The sequence below is a fragment of the Oncorhynchus gorbuscha genome, linkage group LG11 (genome assembly GCF_021184085.1).
Source record: "Oncorhynchus gorbuscha isolate QuinsamMale2020 ecotype Even-year linkage group LG11, OgorEven_v1.0, whole genome shotgun sequence".
NCBI classification, from domain to species: Eukaryota; Metazoa; Chordata; class Actinopteri; order Salmoniformes; family Salmonidae; genus Oncorhynchus; species Oncorhynchus gorbuscha.
The window spans coordinates 73,016,116-73,034,998 of record NC_060183.1 but is presented as its reverse complement, the minus strand read 5'-3'; the positions used below and the strand labels follow the sequence as shown (position 1 = coordinate 73,034,998).

Here is an 18,883-nt window from a genome sequence, read left to right as displayed (position 1 = left end):
ACCTTTTCCCCTCATTGCCTCGGACTGCTCAATCGTCCCAATGGTGGTAGATACAGGACCCTTGACTGACTGTACATAAGCACTTTCTCCCCCTGTCAACGGCATGGCTTTATCAGGAGGACAATGATAAAGGATGGGTTTGGAGTTCTATACAAAATGCGAAAGAGGTATCCTGCTCTTTGTAGCAGAGTGTGATTATCATTATATAATGTTGAACACAAGGCTCTTTCACTCTCCAAACAGCCACAACCGGGTGGGACTTATAAAGACATCCAAACAGGGGTATGAACTATTTCAGGGAACATAACTGAAAACCGTAAAATAAAAATTGAGGAACAGAAGCAGAACAGAAGTGATCTATACTGTTCCGGAACATAAGTTATTTTAAAAGTAAAGGAACCAGTTAATAACGTTCTTTTACATTCCAGGCCTTTTTTTCCAATCCCACAAAGCGCCTATGCAAAGCCCTCATTTGTTATCCAGCAACATATTGCAGTGTCTGCCCTTCCTTCCCAAGCATAGTCTGATGTAGCTACTGACGTTACAAACATGATTAAGAAATTAGGGAGAGATTTTTAATTAGAATAGATTCACTTTTTCAATGCTAGTTAAGGATACCATAGTTAACACGTTAGCTAGCTCTGGTCCAACATTAGCTAGCTCTGGTCCAACGTTAGCTAGCTCTGGTCCAACGTTAGCTAGCTCTGGTCCAATGTTAGCTAGCTCTGGTCCAACAGTAGCTAGCTCTGGTCCAACGTTAGCTAAGCCAACACTGAAGTTCAAAGACATTCACAGTTCCTCCATAGAAGCTGCTCCTCCGTAGGTATAATTCTGTGGGCCTAATTCAGATATGCTTGTCATAACAAGGTCTGGTTAGGGTGAAAGTAGGAGTACAATGTCCAATGTGCTTGAGGCTCTGGCATTGGAGGATGTGGACATTACCACCCATTTTTACATGAAACATATCAAGTTCCCCATTCAGCAGTGTTCTTTAGATAGAGCATGGTATATACATTAGTACATCCAGGGACAGCACAGCAGTCCCTGAAGCAGTCGGCTGGCAGTTCAGGTGGTGGCCTGGGAACGTTCATGACGAGGCCTAGTGGCTTCCCAGTGTTACGTAAGAGAGTGACTGCATGAATAGGACAAAGGAGAAAGAGGTCAGAACTAACTGTACCTCCCACACTCCAAAGCCTGGTTCCTCTCAAAGTGTTCCCTTGTGCCCCCTGATCAAAAGAAACATTGGCTTTGTGGTGCAAAGTACTCTTTGACCAGTGGTTCTACATTCCAATAGAATTTGACAGGAGTTACGCAACCAGCAGTCAGAGAGTGTGAGACATGTCCCCGCTCTTGGCAGCAGAGCCGCTGACCCCCGGAGTTTGCTGTGCCACTGTCACCTTGCATTGCCCGACACTTTCATGATCCCCCCCCTCACAGCTTACATCTCACGTGACCCTTACAGACAGAGCAGAGAATCTCCAATCCAGCTCAGTGTGGTTTAGGTCACTTTATTGTTCTTACTGTATTCGGGAATTTGTCTTGCATCTCGAGCTCTTGAACTCATAAGCTCGCAAGTCAAAAATATGTTGAGGATATGATTAAATCGTTGACATTATGCAAGAATGGAACTACTGTTATCACTTTTCACAGTAGACATGAAGATACACAAAGCCCACAGGCACTCAACACAGACATATCAGGGAGAACAAGGGAGACTGTATACTGCAGACACCCACAGCCCCACACAGAAAAAAATGTATCTGAGAAGCAAAACAGTCTTGTGCTGTACAAGACACTGCTGCTGTGTCCACCAACTTTCCAGCTGGGGAGCTTGAACGGCGCACTACACTTTCTCCTGACCTGCGAAGCTCATTAAGGGGGACCTGCCAGAGGGGCTGCCAGGAGATGCTTGAGAGCAACGCTGCTGTCTTACACGCAGACCTCTGCTGAGGTCATCCCTGGCCAACTGGCCGCTCTAAGCTCATTTTACAGCCGGTAGAACCATTACATATTCCCACGGAGTCACAGCGTCACAAAATTGGATAGCATTCTTCTCCGAGAGAACAAATCCTCTGGTTCAGCACAATCTCTGACACTAAGAAGACACGCTTTCCGTTTGTCACCACACTGCTTGTTTAAGAGTAAAATACAGTAGATTAATATCCTAAAGGAGATCATTCTTCTCACAGTAATAGCTTAAACAAACCGAACACAATGTCAAACACAATATACAGCGTTCATAAACTGAAAAGGCCAGATAAACATAATGGTGGACAAGAAGACAGGTACAGTAGACAAATTGGTTTCTCTCAGCAGTTCAGTGTGTTTATGGGAAGAGGGCTGTCCAAGGGTCTACTCTACAGCCTGGCTGCAGGTCGAGGGAAGTTTGACCAAGCAACCAATGCTAGTGTAATGGGTGGTCAGGGTCAGCGACTACCATGGAGCCTTTTCAAGTAAGGCACATCGAATGGCTTCCCAACGTCGAGGTAGAGCGAGGGGAAACTTCATCTTACTGCATCTGTGCGACATCACGGCAGATTCAGCAATGGCACCGCATTTATTTAACTTTTATTTTACCAGGTTGACTGGGAACACATTCTCATTTAAAGCAACAACCTGGGGAATAAGGGGGGGGGGGGTGAATGAGCCAATTGGAAACTGTTTGGGATTCTTGTTTTTGTTGTTATGGTGACCATTGACACTGCCTCTCTGTAGCCTCTATCTACCCCGTACAACTGAATGTGGCATATCTGTGGTGTGATAACAGCGACACGGTCAGATGCTTTTCATCTGGACAGGACGCCCTGAAGGCTTGGCTATCGATCAAATACAGCCCCATTACAGTAGCCCTCTAGTTACTGCCTATTGGGTCCCTGTGCATGGGAAAGGGAACAAATCAAAAACCAGGGAAAATAAATCCACCCGTAGCTGCAGTGGTAGTCCATCTACTGTAACACAAAAGCAACTCCAACCATATCTTAAATGAAACATAGACACAATAAACAACATGAGAAGGTAATACTGTGTTTGTGGGAGTACTCTTTTTCGCCAAATGAAATCCACTCCTCACGCAACCAATAAAGCACAGTAAAACTTGTCATGAGAGTTACTCTAATATGAGCTTCCACGATTATTTAATGCAATCATCAAATAGTGTGCCTAGAACTAGAAGAACTTACACTGCTTCTAACCTCACCATCTCAAGGCATCTCTGTTCTATCAGTAGACATTTGAAAAAGAAAAAACTGTCAAGATGGAAAAATGTATTACAAAATAATAAGCAGAATTTGACAGTGAGACGAGTTAAAAGACCACACAATCAGACAAAACTGATTCAATATTTCTGAACTAGGGGGATACCACAGAGGGGCAACATGGGCTGACAGACAGCACTGTGACAAACGTCTCCTGGATCTAGTAGTCTGCAATCCTTGCCATCACAAACCCATTAGCACAAAATAAATCAGTGCCAACCCACAATGTTCCATCAGGGCTTGGCAGGGTCTATGGGGAGCATTGGGGATGCCATCCAACCAGGTGCAGAGAAACCGGCCCCTTTCAGCTGCCCTGAGCTGTGCTGAAGCATGGGAAGAAAGGATAGGGATCTCTGAATGTGAAGCAGGGCACGTGCAATGTCACCCACGCTGTGACTTGCAATCTCACTCCACATATGAAGATCACAGGCATATTAGTTAATGTTCATGTCACTCCCACAGACCTGCAATGATATCCATTTTCAATCATCGATGACTTCCTCCCAATGTTACTTTATTAACACAAAATTACACAAAAACAAAGGTAGCCAAAAACATGACACATCTTTAGGCCAAAACACTCCAGACAGGATACATATACAGTTGAAGTCGGAAGTTTACACACACCTTAGCCAAAATACATTTAAACTCAGTTTTTCACTATTCCTGACGTTTATTCCTTGTAAAAATTCCCTGTCTTAGGTCAGTTAGGATCGCCACTTTATTTGAAGAATGTGAAATGTCAGAATAATAGTAGAGTGATTTATTTCAGCTATTATTTCTTTCATCACATTCCCAGTGGGTCAGAAGTTTACATGCACTCAATTAGTATTTGGTAGCATTGCCTTTAAATTGTTTAACTTGGATCAAACATTTTGGGTAGCCTTCCACAAGCTTCCCACAATAAGTTGGGTGAATTTTGGGCCATTCCTCCTGACAGAGCTGGTGTAACCGAGTCAGGTTTGTCGGCCTCCTTGCTCGCACACGTTTTTCAGTTCTGCCCACAAATGTTCTATAGGATTGAGGTCAGGGTTTGTGATGGCCACTCCAATACCTTGACAATACCACACCCACAACATGATGCTACCACCTCTGTGCTTCACGGTTGGGATGGTGTTCTTCGGGCTTGCAAGCATGCTAATTTTTCCTCCAAACATAACGATGGTCATTATGGCCAAACATTTCTAGTTTTGTTTCATCAGACCAGAGGACATTTCTCCAAAAAGTACGATCTTTGTCACCATGTGCAGTTGCAAACCATAGTCTGGCTTTTTAATGGCGGTTTTGGAGCAGTGGCTTATTCCTTGCTGAGTGGCCTTTCAGGTTATGTCGATATAGGACTTGTTTTACTGTGGATATAATTACTTTTGTACCTGTTTCCTCCAGCATCTTCACAAGGTCCCTTGCTGTTGTTCTGGGATTGATTTGCACTTTTCGCACCAAAGTACATTCATCTCTAGGAGACAGAAAGCGTCTCCTTCCTGAGCGGTATGATGGCTGCGTGGTCCCATGGTGTTTGTACTTGCCTACTACTGTTTGTACAGATGAACGTGGTACCTTCAGGTGTTTAGAAATTGCTCCCAAGGATGAACCAGACTTGTGGAGGTCTACAATTTTTTTCTGAGGTCTTAGCTGATTTCCCCATTAATATCAAGCAAAGAGGAACTGAGTTTGAAGGTAGGCCTTGAAATACATCCACAGGTACACCTCCAATTGACTCAAATGATGTCAATTGGTCTATCAGATGCTTCTAAAGCCATGATCTAATTTTCTAGAACTATAGTTTGGTAACAAGACAAAACCTGTAACTCAAGACCCTGATTTTATTTATTTTACCTTTATTTAACTAGGCAAGTCAGTTAAGAACAAATTCTTATTTTCAATGACGGCCTAGGAACAGTGGGTTAACTGCCTGTTCAGGGGCAGAACGACAGATTTGTACCTTGTCAGCTCAGGGGTTTTGAACTTGCAACCTTCCAGTTACTAGTCCAACGCTCTAACCACTAGGCTACCCTGCCTAGTGTGTGTGCAGATGATTCGTGGAATGTGTTAGGGCTGGGACAAAACCCTGACCTGATGGGCATTCAATGAGTTTCCATGAAACAGGAAAACTGTCTACCACACAATTAATGCAAAATATCTGTTGATGGTGTCATATATATATATATATATATTTTTATTTTATACACACACACACACACACACACACACACACACACACACATTGGTTGATGCTACAATGAATGACCCTATTACAGTGGACGTCAATCAGTAGTCACACTGGGCTAGTTGAAACAATGAACAAACTGGATGTAGAGTTAGAAAATTATATTTGTCACTCCACAATGATACAAAATACAGATAAAAAAATTAAGCATTGAGGACCACTCAAATTGAGTTGAAACATGGTACAGACATCACCTATAATGCATTACAGCTATACACATGTAACGTTATGCATAAACAAAACAAAGTAGGCTAGAGTGGATAAAGGGACAATTAGGCACTTAACACAAGTTACATTTCCCATCGCCTGCAAAAGGGTCATGTGTCTTGAGACAAATGGCAGTGCTCTGCCTTGTTTCATTTTCAAATACATTTTTTATTTAATGCTACGCGGTGTTTGGACATGAAAATAATCTTGTTTCAAAATGAAAGGTCAACATCCTACTGCATTTCAATTTCCAAAAATGGGTAGAGCAGAGACTTACTTTGTTGCGTGTCAGTGGTGGGGACAGGTAAAGGCTGAGAGGTGGACGAAGAATGTGTCTTTGTTTCGGGAGTCCTCGATGGAGAAATTGTCGAAGCAGTTGGTGTTGTAGTTCGAAATATTCCTGTGTAAATGATCGGCGTCATGTCAGCTGTACCATCATTGTTTCTTACTGAGGACTCCAATATGGACTCACTTATGGTGTTCTTTGCTGTTCGGGTCAACTTGTTTATTTGGGAAGATTTAGTGGTTTTACCTGTAATCCAGTTTTCCGATGTGGTAGCGGTAGAAACTGGGGAGAGCGCTGAAATTGTGGACAACCTCACATTGTCCTCGGGTAAATAATTTGGCATGGTAGTGCCGAGCTGCCCGAGTGTGATTTCGGACATGGCAGGTTGCTTTGATACAGACAGTTCATTGTTGTTGGAGGCGCGCGGTGCAGCACGATATAACCCAGCTGTCAATGAAAACAAAAGTAATTCCAACATCGTTGACCTTAACATAGTTCCAAGTTCACACTTCATGTTATTTTAACTCCCCACGTAAAAGTTTGAACAATTCCAACTAAACAGCACTTGAGATCAGTGCACCCATCACTGGTTCTGCTGCCACAACTGCTTTCTCGCGCTTACAACCAGCTCGAGTTCTACTATCCGTTGCACCAACGAGACAATGGGCAATATGATTGACAAGCGCTCCAACCAATGCAAAGAGCCCTGTTAAGAGTTGTACATTTTAGATGTCTCTGTAATTTATTACATGCCTAGCTAGACGTTTCCCCAATTTTTATTTTTTTAAACACAGGGTGGTCTACTCTGGCCTAGAGAGACTGCGAACACTGAGTTTTTTTTGCTGCAAAACATGGTAATTAATCAATTCACATGAATACATAACGCGGGTTGATTGGTTTTGGTTGATTTAGTAAAAAATAAATGTAGTTTGCCAAAATAGATTAAAAGCCTATTCATGATTGACTCCATGACATAGAGTTGACTTGGAAGTGTCCATTACACGCGAACCTAGAGCACCATCTGGTGACGACTCAGCGAAACCAAAAGGTCAGGACCTACTCCTACCTAAACTCTATATGGGAAATATTTCACCTAAAAGTCCATTTATGCTTGGTTGGAAAGTGTGGTCGAAGGCGCCGTATGGAGGATGTGAGGCAATTGCGGAGCCTCCAGAAGCTGGCAGAGGCAAAATTGAACTCCGTACTGCATCGTTGTGCGCTGCCCAAATACTGTAACAATGCGGAGGGCTCCATATAGCTCTGCATTGACATGATTGGTTGAAGGTAGGTGGAGGCGGGAGGTCCAGTATAAAACACAAACTCACATCCTTGACAACAGCTCTGCTATGCAAAGGCAAGAAGTATAAATGCCTTGACTTTTGCAGAGACCTTATCACAGTAAATGCTGTATGGCTCATAGACGGAAGACAGGCATTTAGCCTGATTGACCATGCAAAGCCCAACTTAGGAGTAGTGACAAAATGTTTCTGGGTAAGATCATAGTCAACTTTTATACACCAATCCATCATAGTTTAAGACTACTTCTTAAGAATGGAGAGTGCACATCTCACAGGGGAGGGAATGAGGTCACAGCATTATATTTGATCATTTCCCCCATGTTGTTTCCCTTATTATTTTGTTGGTCACATCATCTTAAACAGTGTACATTTTTCCAATTGTTAAAAAACCCCAAGTACTGTTTTTTTTTTAAAAAGCTGTTCCCTGGGGATACTGACAGATTTAATTCAAACACTTACAAGACAACATTATCTTTTTTCCTGGGAAAGGTAATTTATTTTCAATACAAAAAAAGGTACAGACTCAAGCCTTAACAGCGAACTTGCGAATAGTGTACAAGCGTGATTTCCTCTGCATCTTTTTGGTCATCAGACTCTCCTCATGTTTGTTCAGCCGCCTGCGAATGGCACGGGTCTTCCTGGGCCTCAGATCCAGGGGCTTGTACTTCTTACCCTGCAAAAGAAACAAAAATTCCATTCAAATCACTATTCTAATTTCCATGATATCAGGGATTCAAGTATCTTTTTTTAGGTACAACTGACCCATGACATGTGTTCCAAAATGTAAGGCCGGAAATAATTATTTACAGGCGGTTTATTTCAGGTAATTACAAATACATTTGACTATGTGTGGGGGGAAAAAAAATACAGAATGGGGGCATTCCAGAAAGCAAGCTCAACTACTGTTCCTCAAGATTTTCTAGAAATATTAAGCTATATGTCAGAACACAAGAATCCACAACAGCTGATTTTGGAATCAGTTCACCAAATCATATCCAGTTCTTCAAATCTGGTAACTACTAGCTCAACGCTAATAAATCTCAAACAGTCCCTTCCCCTCTGCCCTCCATTTGCACATTCACATGCTCTTCCACCATATGCACAAGTGTACCAAAGCTGAGGGAGTGAACATTATTCAAGGTGTAGGGGCTAATAAGACCCTCCAATAGCCAGTCTAACAGCTTCAGAACATCTTCCCAACACGCACAACTATTTAAAAAAGAATGGAGAGGAGTGTATAATTATATGCCACATACAACTGTTTGCATCTGAATGCTTGACACACCTCCCAAATTAAAATGTCTAACTGCAGTTTATAACATTTAAAACGACTGGGGGAACTTGTTAATTAGAATTTCACCCATATTTTGTTATTTAAAAATGGAACACAAACGGCATCATTCAAGTCACAAGCATGTCCCGAAGTTGATGGGTTTATTTGATCCCCTCGGCACTTGAAGTCTCGTCAGCAACATGTGACAACGGAGTACCCTCTAAGTGAGTTGTCAGGGGCGAGGGGCTGGTTTGAGATTCAGCAACGCAGTGCCTGATGCAGGCAGTATGTGCCATTCCGCAAATGACCCCCTAGTCTTGGAACCCATAACAAAATCCAACGCTAGCTTTACTTCTTGGGGCTAGGGATCACAAAATTGCGTCAGCCAATGATTGTCAAGAAAATAACTGTCGGTCTCACAGTAATTGACCGTTAACTAACAAACACACAGCCTTCAAGCCACTGATGTAGACCTTTGGAACATCGACATTTAAAAAGTCTAATAAATACATTTAATATAGCCTACACTTTCACAATAAATCCAATTTTTATTTTAGACAGGTCTAAAGAAGCATGGTATGAATAAAATGTAGTCCATTTCAGAAGAACAGAATAGCATACTCTGTTGTCCTTATATTAGGTCCTGATCTGGCTATGCCGATTGGCTGTGGGTTACACTAGTTAATTTAGCAGACTATTTTTGCTTCGTATTCCGTGGCATTATTTTATAGTATCAAGAACACAAATAGACAAAGCTGAATAAAATATAAATAATATTTTCTCCAAACGGTTAGAGAGCGCACATGCGGCTATTCTGTGTTGAGCGGTTAACAAAGAAATAGGTATTCCTATATGCGTAATTTAGTGTTATTGATTTAACTTTAGTTGTTCTACAAACGTTGGACGATATCTTTTGATTTTTAATCCATTGTAAGGATTTGAAAAAAACTCACTTGAAAGGCATGAGCTCTGCTTTGTTTTCTTTTGCGCAGGCTGTACACACTACATCAGTCTCTCATTCACAATTTGACAAGCACTTCATAATGCTTAGAATTTCATGGTGGCATCCCCTTTGTGTGGCCGTAATGCACCCCCCCCCAAGAAAAAATCCATGCCTTTTGCGACCAGTGGACGTAGAAGCCCTTCTCCCCAGGTGCAGCGTAGAAGCCCTTATCCCCGGGTACAGCGTTGTGCCCATCACCTGGCACTCACATGGCTCTCCATCACATGATCGGGTCTTTCTCAAAGGCTACAAGTGAAGACCGACTTGTCGGGGACGCAACTGCACGTGTCCTTATGCAATTCCGAGGTGCATATTGAAGATATTGGAAGAACTGTCCAAATTTACAGCCAACAAGATGGGAAGGCCTAATGAACACCAAAAGCACTAGCCTATGTAAATCTACTATCCCCCATAGTACAAAAGTTGACCTATTCTATTTTGTGCGAGAAATAAATATTCCAAACATAGTCTGGGACAATTGTGGGATGCGATAGATCCCAAATGAATACAACCACTAGCATCAAAAAAACGTTTTATGCAATGTGGCTGACGCAACAGATCGGAACATTTAGCTTAAAAATGTTGATACCATAATAGTTTATTTATTCACATTATAAGAGCAGCAATGCACACATCGTAGTAGGCTATAAACGCGAATGGTCCATTAGTGGAAAAACACCATTATCAAAAGTGACCGCAAATGCGATTATGCATGCAATGCTTTTATTATAAAGGTGCATTTTAATGGTGAAAATGATCTTCCCCAAATTTGACACTCACCCGCTATGTATGCCAGTTAGGCTCTACACACATTGTAGAGCGGATGTGCTTAATTTTAAGAAGTTATTTGGCCACTTTAGTTGTAATATAGGCCTGAGGTGTGATTAGAAAAAAAATAAAAAAAATAAAATAGCAAAAAAAGTCATTGTTTCTTACGCTAGGCACCAATCACAAGTGATATATAATTCACAAGTGATAGGCTAATATTGTCACTCTTGATTTAATTTGGAATTTTCATGCCAGCCAGATCGGCCATACTCCTGTTGTAAATATGTTTAATATTAGGAAAGTTGGGAAATAAATATATTAGGCCTATAGCCTATAGAAATGTTGCACAACAGGAGCTGTCATGAAGTGTTTGATTAGATTTTCAATCACATTTGCATTTATGTCAGATTGATTAGAGGGACAGTAGAGCGCTGAGTACCAGGCAGTTAGCATGTTTGGTAGGCTACTAATGACCATCAGCAGCATCAAAGCATGGAGAAGCCTTATTACCATGACTAAAAGGTCATGTGAAATTTGACTGCCTTCATGACTCGTGACCGCCGGTGTGGCGGTAATACGGTCACCGCAAACAGCCCTATTTAGGGCACATGTGGCTGGATTTCAACTAGCAAAAACTCCACTTTCAAGCTCCAACTCCACATCATGATTCAGCAAAATAATCTAACGCTGATGCACCAAATACGTGAAGACAATTAGAGCTCAGTATTGCTAGTGACCTCAGGATACTGTACCATCATGACGCATAGATACTGTGATTCTATACTATAACTTAAATCTATGAAGCCAGCAACAAAGTTTTAAATAAAAGGCCTACCTTGTAGAATTTCCTCAGGTTCTCCTTCTGGGTCTGGTTGACGACTGTCAGGACTCTGGCAATGGACTTCCGAACGACACGGCTGAAATAAAAGGTGGGAATAAGTGAAATTACATGAAACATTGCACTTTCAACATATTGTTTAAAACAACTTAAAAAGGTAGACTCCGCAATATGACGTAGATGCAAAAAGTAAACAGCATAGGTGGTCAATTTCCACAACAGAGCGTTAAGTCGCTCTGGATAAGAGCGTCTGCTAAATTACTTAAATGTAAATGTAAAAACACGATAATCGACTTCTCCTGTGGCTCCCATACTGTAAAAGCGTGAAGCTAACACATCCATATGCGGTGTGAAAGAAAAGTCTTGAATCTCAATATCTGCAATGCTGATCATGGCAAATAATGACATATTGCTATTTACAACGTTTTAATTTTATCTTTCAAATTGTGCCAATAAGATGTAGGGAAATGCACAATTGCTTTTCTGCCATATATCAATGTCAAACAATGTGTAGTACATTCAAGCTGGCCATGATCCGGTTAGGATTTCCCCTCATAAGCAGGGGTGAAAGGTGCTACGGTCCGGTACACTGTACCAGTAAAACATGAGCCTATCACAAAACAAAATGTCAAGAAAACTGTAGACTATAACACCATGAAAAATGTGTGAATGAACTTGAACGGGTGGTATAGCCTACATTCCAAAATGCGATGTGGTTCGACCAGAACAGACATTTTTGCCAAGGCAGAGATGAATGGCGAACATAGATGCGCACAGACAGCAGTGGATGCATAAATGCTAACCTAATGACAATTGCTAAATGTTATGACACTTTGTGGTGTTTTGAATAAGATGTCTGTTTCCATTCACCACTGTTTGGAGGCTGGTAATATGTTGAGTGTATGAACGTGGGCAGGTAGCCTAGTAAAGGAGCCCTTTCACGTGATTGTTTGATAATCAGATGAAAACATCATGACTGCCTGTGTTTATGGCACAATAAAAGGGTCATAACTTTTAAAAGTTAAAGATGCACTGCAGAAAACACTGCCATTTCCTGGTTCCTAAAATTATAGTTTCAGTTTGTGTGACAAAACAAGTAAGTATAGCGTAGAGAATCATTGTACCAGCTAAACTACTGTGAAATATATTTACCAAGAACATTGTATTTTCAGCTGTTTGAAGCTGGTGTACAAAACCGAAAGTAAAAGACGCAAAAACAAACCCTAAGAACGTGAATAATAGATCAGCACAGATAGAACATATTTACCGCTTCTTAGATTTGCTTTCAATGAGATTGACAGATTTATAATACATTATGTCAATTTGGTCAGGTAACCCAAAAAGTTACATATTGCAGCTTTAAAATTACAAATCTTTTAAGACTAGGCACACAGAAATCCTATTGAATTAATAATAAAAAATATTCAATGCAACAATTTCAAAGATTTTACTGAGTTACAGTTTATATAAGGAAATCTGTCAATTGAAATATATAAATACGAGCATATTGAATTTGTTTCACACGAGTGGGAATATGTATCTTTGGGTCACAAATACAGTACCTTAAAAAAGTAGGGCCGTGGATCAGAAAAGAAGTCAGTATCTGGTGTGACCACCATTTGCCTCATGCAGCGTGACAATATCTCTTTCGCAGCGAGCTCATCAGGCTGTTAATTGTGGCCTGTGGAAGGTTGTCCACCTCTTCAATGGCTGTATTGGCAGGAACTGGAACACACTGTCATACACATCAATTCAGATCATCCCAAAACCTGCTCAATGGGTGACATGTCTGGTGAGTATGCAGGCCATGGAAACACTGGGAATTATTCAGCTTCCAGAAATTGTGTACAGATCCTTGCAACATGGGGCCGTGCATGATCATGCGGAAACATGAAGTGATGGCGTTGGATGAATGGCACGACAATGGGCCTCAGGATCTCCTTCACAACAGCAAACTGCTCTCCCACACAATGCCATAAACACTGTCTGCCATCTGCCCAGTACAGTTGAAACCGGGATGCATCTGTGAAGAGCACACTTCTCCAGCATGCCAGTGGCCATTGAAGGTGAGCATTTGTCCACTGAAGTTAGTTACGACGCCGAACTGCAATTAGGCCACCTTGGTGAGGTTGACGAACACGCAAGTAAGCTTCCTTGATACGGTTTCTGACAGTTTGTGCAGAAATACTTCAGTTTCATCAGGTGTCCAGGTGGCTGGTTTCAGATTAACTTGCAGGTGAAGAAGCCAGATGTGGAGGTCCTGGGCTGGTGTGGATGGCCTGCGGTTGTGAGACGTACTGCCAAGTTCTCTAAAATGACATTGGAGAAGGCTTATGCAGAGAAATTAACATTCAATTATCTGGCAACAGCTTTGGTGGACATTCCTGCAGTCAGCATGCCATTTGAAAACTCCCTCAAAACTTGAGACTAGAGGTCGACCAATTAATCGGAATGGCCGATTAATTGGAGCCGATTCCAAGTTTTCATAACCATCGGAAATCAGTATTTTTGTGCGCCGATTTGCCAATGTTTTTTCTTCAATTTTGTTTTTATACCTTTATTTAACTAGGCAAGTCAGTTAAGAACACATTCTTATTTTCAATGACAGCCTAGGAACGGTGGGTTAACTGCATTGTTCAGGGGCAGTACGACAGATTTTCACCTTGTCAGCTCGGGGCATCCAATCTTGCAACCTTACAGTTAACTAGTCCAACGCAATAACGACCTGCCTCTCTCTCGTTGCACTCCACAAGGAGACTGTCTGTTACGCTAAGGTAAGTTGCTAGCTAGCATGAACTTATCTTATAAAAAAACAATCAGTCATAATCACTAGTTAACTACACATGGTTGATGATATTACTAGATATTATCTAGCGTGTCCTGCATTGCATATAATCTGATTGAGCATACAAGCCTCTGACTGAGCGGTGGTAGGCAGAAGCAGGCGCGTAAACATTCATTCAAACAGCACTTTCGTGCGTTTTGCCAGCAGCTCTTCGTTGTGCGTCAAGCACTGCGCTGTTTATGACTTCAAGCCTATCAACTCCCGAGATGAGGCTGGTGTAACCGAAGTAAAATGCCTAGCTAGTTAGCGCGCACTAATAGCGTTTCAAACGTCTCTCGCTCTGAGCCTTCTAGTAGTCCCCTTGCTCTGCATAGGTAACGCTGCTTCGATGGTGGCTGTTGTCGTTGTGTTGCTAGTTCGAGCCCAGGGGGAGAGGGACGGAAGCTATACTGTTACACTGGCAATACTAAAGTGCCTATAAGAACATCCAATAGTCAAAGGTTAATGAAATACAAATGGTAGAGGGAAATAGTCCTATAATTTCTATAATAACTACAACCTAAAACTTCTTACCTGGGAATATTGAAGACTCATGTTAAAAAGGAACCACCAGCTTTCATATGTTCTCATGTTCTGAGCAAGGAACTGAAACGTTAGCTTTCTTACATAGCACTTACTTTCTTCTCCAACACTTTGTTTTTGCATTATTTAATCCAAATTGAACATGTTTCATTATTTACTTGAGGCTAAATTGATTTTATTGATGTATTATATTAAGTTAAAATAAGTGTTCATTCAGTTTTGTTGTAATTGTCATTATTACAAGAAACTAAATCAGCCAATTAATATGCTTTTTTGGTCCTCCAATAATCGGTATCGGCGTTGGAAAAAGCATAATCGGTCGACCTCTACTTGAGACATCTGTGGCATTGTGTTGTGTAACAAAACAGCACATTCTAGAGTAGTCTTTTATTGTCCCCAGCACAAGGTATAATGATCATGCTGTTTAATCAAGATTCTTGATATGCCACACCTATCACACATAGGTGGATGGATTATCTTGGCAAAGGAGAAATGTTCACTAACAAGGATGTAAACACATTTCTGCACAAAATTTGAGAAATAATATCAGTGTGTGTATGGAACATTTCTGGGATATTTTATTTCAGCTCATGAAACATGGGACCAATACTTTACACATTGCGCTTATATTTCTGTTCACTGTATATGTAATTCTATGATTAAGCGTGTGTACACAGGAGGTCCCGTACCAGGAATAAATTCAATCAACTTTCACCCATGTCATAAAACATTTTAAAGTTCACTTTTCAAAAGTTCAAAACCTTCAGGGCCAAGCTTCCCGAGATTACTTCATTTTAAGGTCAACAGGCTACATATGCCTCCATATTTCAATAACAATCAAATACAATTTAGTTCTATTTTGCTGTTGTGGCCTAGTCATTTTGCCTCAATATACTTCCTGTGTAACAACATGCACAATGATGAGAGAATTAAGATTAAATGCAATAGAGGCGACCAACCGAATAAAACACCTCAATATTTGTAGCCATAGGTGAGTCTCTCTAAGAGCTGATCCGTTGTCAGTAGTGTGTACGACTACTTATGTTAGGTAAGAATTTTAATAGAGAACGCTGATCTGAGATTTCGATCCTATCAGTATCGACACATGCTTCAAAGACCCACTTAGTGAACATTCTCTACGCAGAGTTTTGGGAAACGCATGTGACATATTTGGACATTATAGGAACGATGCGTCGCTAAACACTTCTAAGCTCAAGTTCGATCACTATCAGGAAACACAGAACCAGGTCAACAAGATAGTTCATTACTTGAGAGTTCAGGTTCTACCAGGAGTGGCAGGTAGCCTAGTGGTTAAGGGCCTTGGGCCAGGAACTGGTTCGAGGGTTGAGCGGATAATGATCCTGTGAAGTGCGCGGTTGTGATCTCACCTAGCCTACATGCACCCTCTCAGAAATGTGTGCATTGAGAACCCATAGAAGTCAAGCATTGAGAACCCATAGAAGTCAAGCGTGGTGAATTGGACACAGTAATTAACATCTGTGAGCATTCCATCTAAACTCCTGACATTGTTGTCCAAAGGTGAGGAAATGCTCAAAAGGGTGCAGTTGTGTTCACATTCAATGCCTAATGTCTGCTTGTAATGATGCCACTAGACACTTCTGCATATGACCTGTCTGCAAAACATTGTGGGAGGAAAGGTAAAATGAACTGTTAGCAAGTGATTCTAAACAATACTCACATCTTGGACAGTTTAGATGCAGCACCACCCGTAACCTTGGCAACACGGAGCTGAGATAGTTCCACCTTGAGGTCTTCAAGCTGTTTAAGGAGCTCCTCCTTCTTCTTGCCCCGCAAGTCTCGGGCCTTGATTTTAGCCTGAAAAAAAACATTGATAAACAAATCATTAATTAGGAAGGTAGTTCTTCACAAGTTCTTTAACATGGAATATTTTGCAATCTGCCTAATCATACAGATCTAACAGGATTAAAGATCCCATGGCACTTATCGTGAGAGTAGGGGTATTAACCCCGGTGTTCTGGCTAAATTCCCAATCAGGCCTTAAACCATCATGGTCACCTAATAATTCCCAGTTTACATTGGCCCATTATCCCCCTCCCCTCCCCCTGTAACTATTCTCCAGGTCGTTGCTGTAAATGAGAACGTGTTCTCAGTCAACTTACCTGGTAAAAGAACGAACAAAAATAAAATAACTACAATAACATTGTAATTTATCGGAGTCAAGTGTATGACAATGTTCACCCTAGAGGGAAAACCAAAACACACAGCCATGGCCTCCTATAAATGACGACCGTGTCCTAGGCTACTTCAATCACGATTGAGGATGGTTCAGGCAAGATGCCCAAACCCTGAACCTTGAAATGCAGCACTCACATTTGTAGCACTAACATACATAACCAAAATAAAACTTAAATCTGACAAGTGCCTAATTATGTCAATGCCTCAAAATACTTCACACCAGACAACATATTTGCAAGATGGTCTACCTAGCGACTAATAAATACTTAAAATTGCCAACTAACTACACTGTGAGATAAGTTACCTAGTTGACAGTCGATGTCATTAATTTGTCTGTCTCTCGTAGTGCTAATGTAAACCTGACCATCTGAGGGGTTAGCCCCAAAAAAGTACCACTGGATTCTGAACGTGCAGGACATTCTAATTAACGAATACGAAGGCAGACTCAATCAAAAATTAATCACGCGAAGCCCAGAGATGAGTGCCAACTATTTTATAAATGTTACTATATACAAATTGTCTGGATGATGGAGGATTGTGTTAGATTGATTTATTGTCGATTATTGCTTACCATCGTCGTCGCTGATCGCTCACCAAAAAGGAAGTTGAGGGGCCAGGTAGGAACATCTACCGGGTTATTATCGACCAATCAGAATCTTCGTAATCCTGACAAGAACTGGTATCATTTAGATTTCCGGTTTCAAAATAAAATCTCCCAGTAAAAAATGTACTTAGTAGGATAAGTGATGGATATCTTTTTTGACAGTTTCGTTGTACAGTAAATAGTATTGCAATAGTTAATGAATTTGGGGGGGAATCAAAACAAAATAATTGAAATATTGCTACCACTTGATACACATTTAGCAATAATTTAGAGTATGTTGAATGCATAACATTTTTAAAATTTGTTATTATAATTGGTTAATATTCAGAGTGAACATTCAAGCTGTATTCACTGTGAACATTCAAACAGCATTAAATAAATATCTCACACATAAATAGCTATATAATAACCAACAAATGTTTAGACAGAAAATTAACCATAGGGTTGTCTGTCAAATAACACACTGTGGTACTCCATAACATACTCTCAGCATGTTTAATGAAATTGGCCTGCAAATCGACAAGGAGCAAAGTGTTGTAACTGTGGTGGAGAACATGAGGTGACATCCCTGGAATGCCCGAGTAGGTTGAAAGAGACTGGTTTTGCCAAAATCAGAGCAGTTGAGAGAGTTTCCCTATGAGGAGGCTATCAAAAGGGTAGAAAGATTATCTCTGAAGGTCTCTTGAAGTGAATAACCAGCAGGACCCAGATATTCTTAATGTGAAGAAAGTGGACTTTGTGTCTTCTATAGCGATCGTGTGAAACAGCACTGCACAAGTTGAAAAGAAGTCAAGAAAGATCTACATCATTGTTTCTGTACCTGAAATATTTCTGGGATTAAAAGATCTCACATCTGAGGAGCTACCTTGATTACTTACGTTTCAAGTTATTTAGCAAGTCAATTATCTTGTGTGATTTACAGTAGTGAGTCCATACATTTCTTTCATACTGAGACCCCGTGGCAATCGAACCCACAACCCTGGCGTTGCAAGCGCCATGCTCTACCAACTGAGTCACACTGATTGCAAGTGTGTTTAAGTTTTCAAATGACTGAAGGAGTGGGAATACGTAATTTGAAAACTTAAATACCCTGCTTAGGCTCTGAATCCTCAGAGAGTGGGGATGACACTAGACAGTGTGGCTCAGTTGGTAGAGTATGGTGCTTGCAACACCAGGGTTGTGGGTTTGATTGCCATGGGGGTTCAGTATGAAAGAAATGTATGAAAATGGATGGGCTCACTACTGTAAATCACTCTGCATAAGAGCATCTGCTAAATAGCTTGAATTGTAAGTAATCCAGGTAGTTCCTCAGAGAGTGGGATCACATACATGTATATATATGCAATACCGGTCAAAAGTTTGGACACATCTACTCATTCAAGGGTTTTTCTTTATTTTTACTATTTTCTACAATGCAGAATAATAGTGAAGACATCACTACTATGAAATAACACATATGGAATCATGCAGTAACCAAAAAAGTGTAAAACTAATCAAAATCTACTTTAGATTATTCTTTGCACACTCTTGGCATTCTCTCA

The 18,883-nt window shown here is 40.9% G+C and overlaps 2 protein-coding genes across 3 annotated transcripts in view; both read right to left on the bottom strand.

Moving 5' to 3' along the window:
• Positions 1-7,611, bottom strand: part of LOC123989418 (multiple epidermal growth factor-like domains protein 9) — an 88,074-nt gene extending 80,463 nt beyond the window's left edge. The window contains exons 1-2 of one of the 2 annotated variants that reach the window (XM_046290422.1): positions 6,221-7,611; positions 5,966-6,088 (exon numbers count right to left, since the gene is read on the bottom strand). In XM_046290422.1, the coding sequence (XP_046146378.1) occupies positions 5,966-6,088; positions 6,221-6,488 (391 nt within the window). In that variant the 5' untranslated portion in view covers positions 6,489-7,611. Of the gene's footprint in view, positions 1-5,965 lie in introns of both variants that reach the window. The other variant, XM_046290421.1, reaches the window with a different exon arrangement.
• A 132-nt stretch (positions 7,612-7,743) lies between these two features.
• rpl35 (ribosomal protein L35) lies at positions 7,744-17,409 on the bottom strand. Its single transcript, XM_046290423.1, has 4 exons — positions 17,310-17,409; positions 16,221-16,357; positions 11,152-11,233; positions 7,744-7,945 (listed from the first exon to the last, which is right to left on the bottom strand). The coding sequence occupies exons 1-4, from the start codon at positions 17,310-17,312 to the stop codon at positions 7,796-7,798; spliced, it is 372 nt and encodes a 123-aa protein (XP_046146379.1). The 5' UTR covers positions 17,313-17,409; the 3' UTR covers positions 7,744-7,795.
• Between the last annotated feature and the right edge of the window lie 1,474 nt (positions 17,410-18,883).

What these genes read in the sequence shown, in the direction of transcription:
- rpl35 (XM_046290423.1), bottom strand. An exon ending in GCATCTAAACTGTCCAAGAT is followed by an intron (nt 11,234 to 16,220) that starts GTGAGTATTGTT and finishes CTTTTATTTCAG; the next exon opens with CCGTGTCGTTCGGAAGTCCA. An exon ending in ACCTGAGGAAATTCTACAAG is followed by an intron (nt 7,946 to 11,151) that starts GTAGGCCTTTTA and finishes TTTCTTTTGCAG; the next exon opens with GGTAAGAAGTACAAGCCCCT.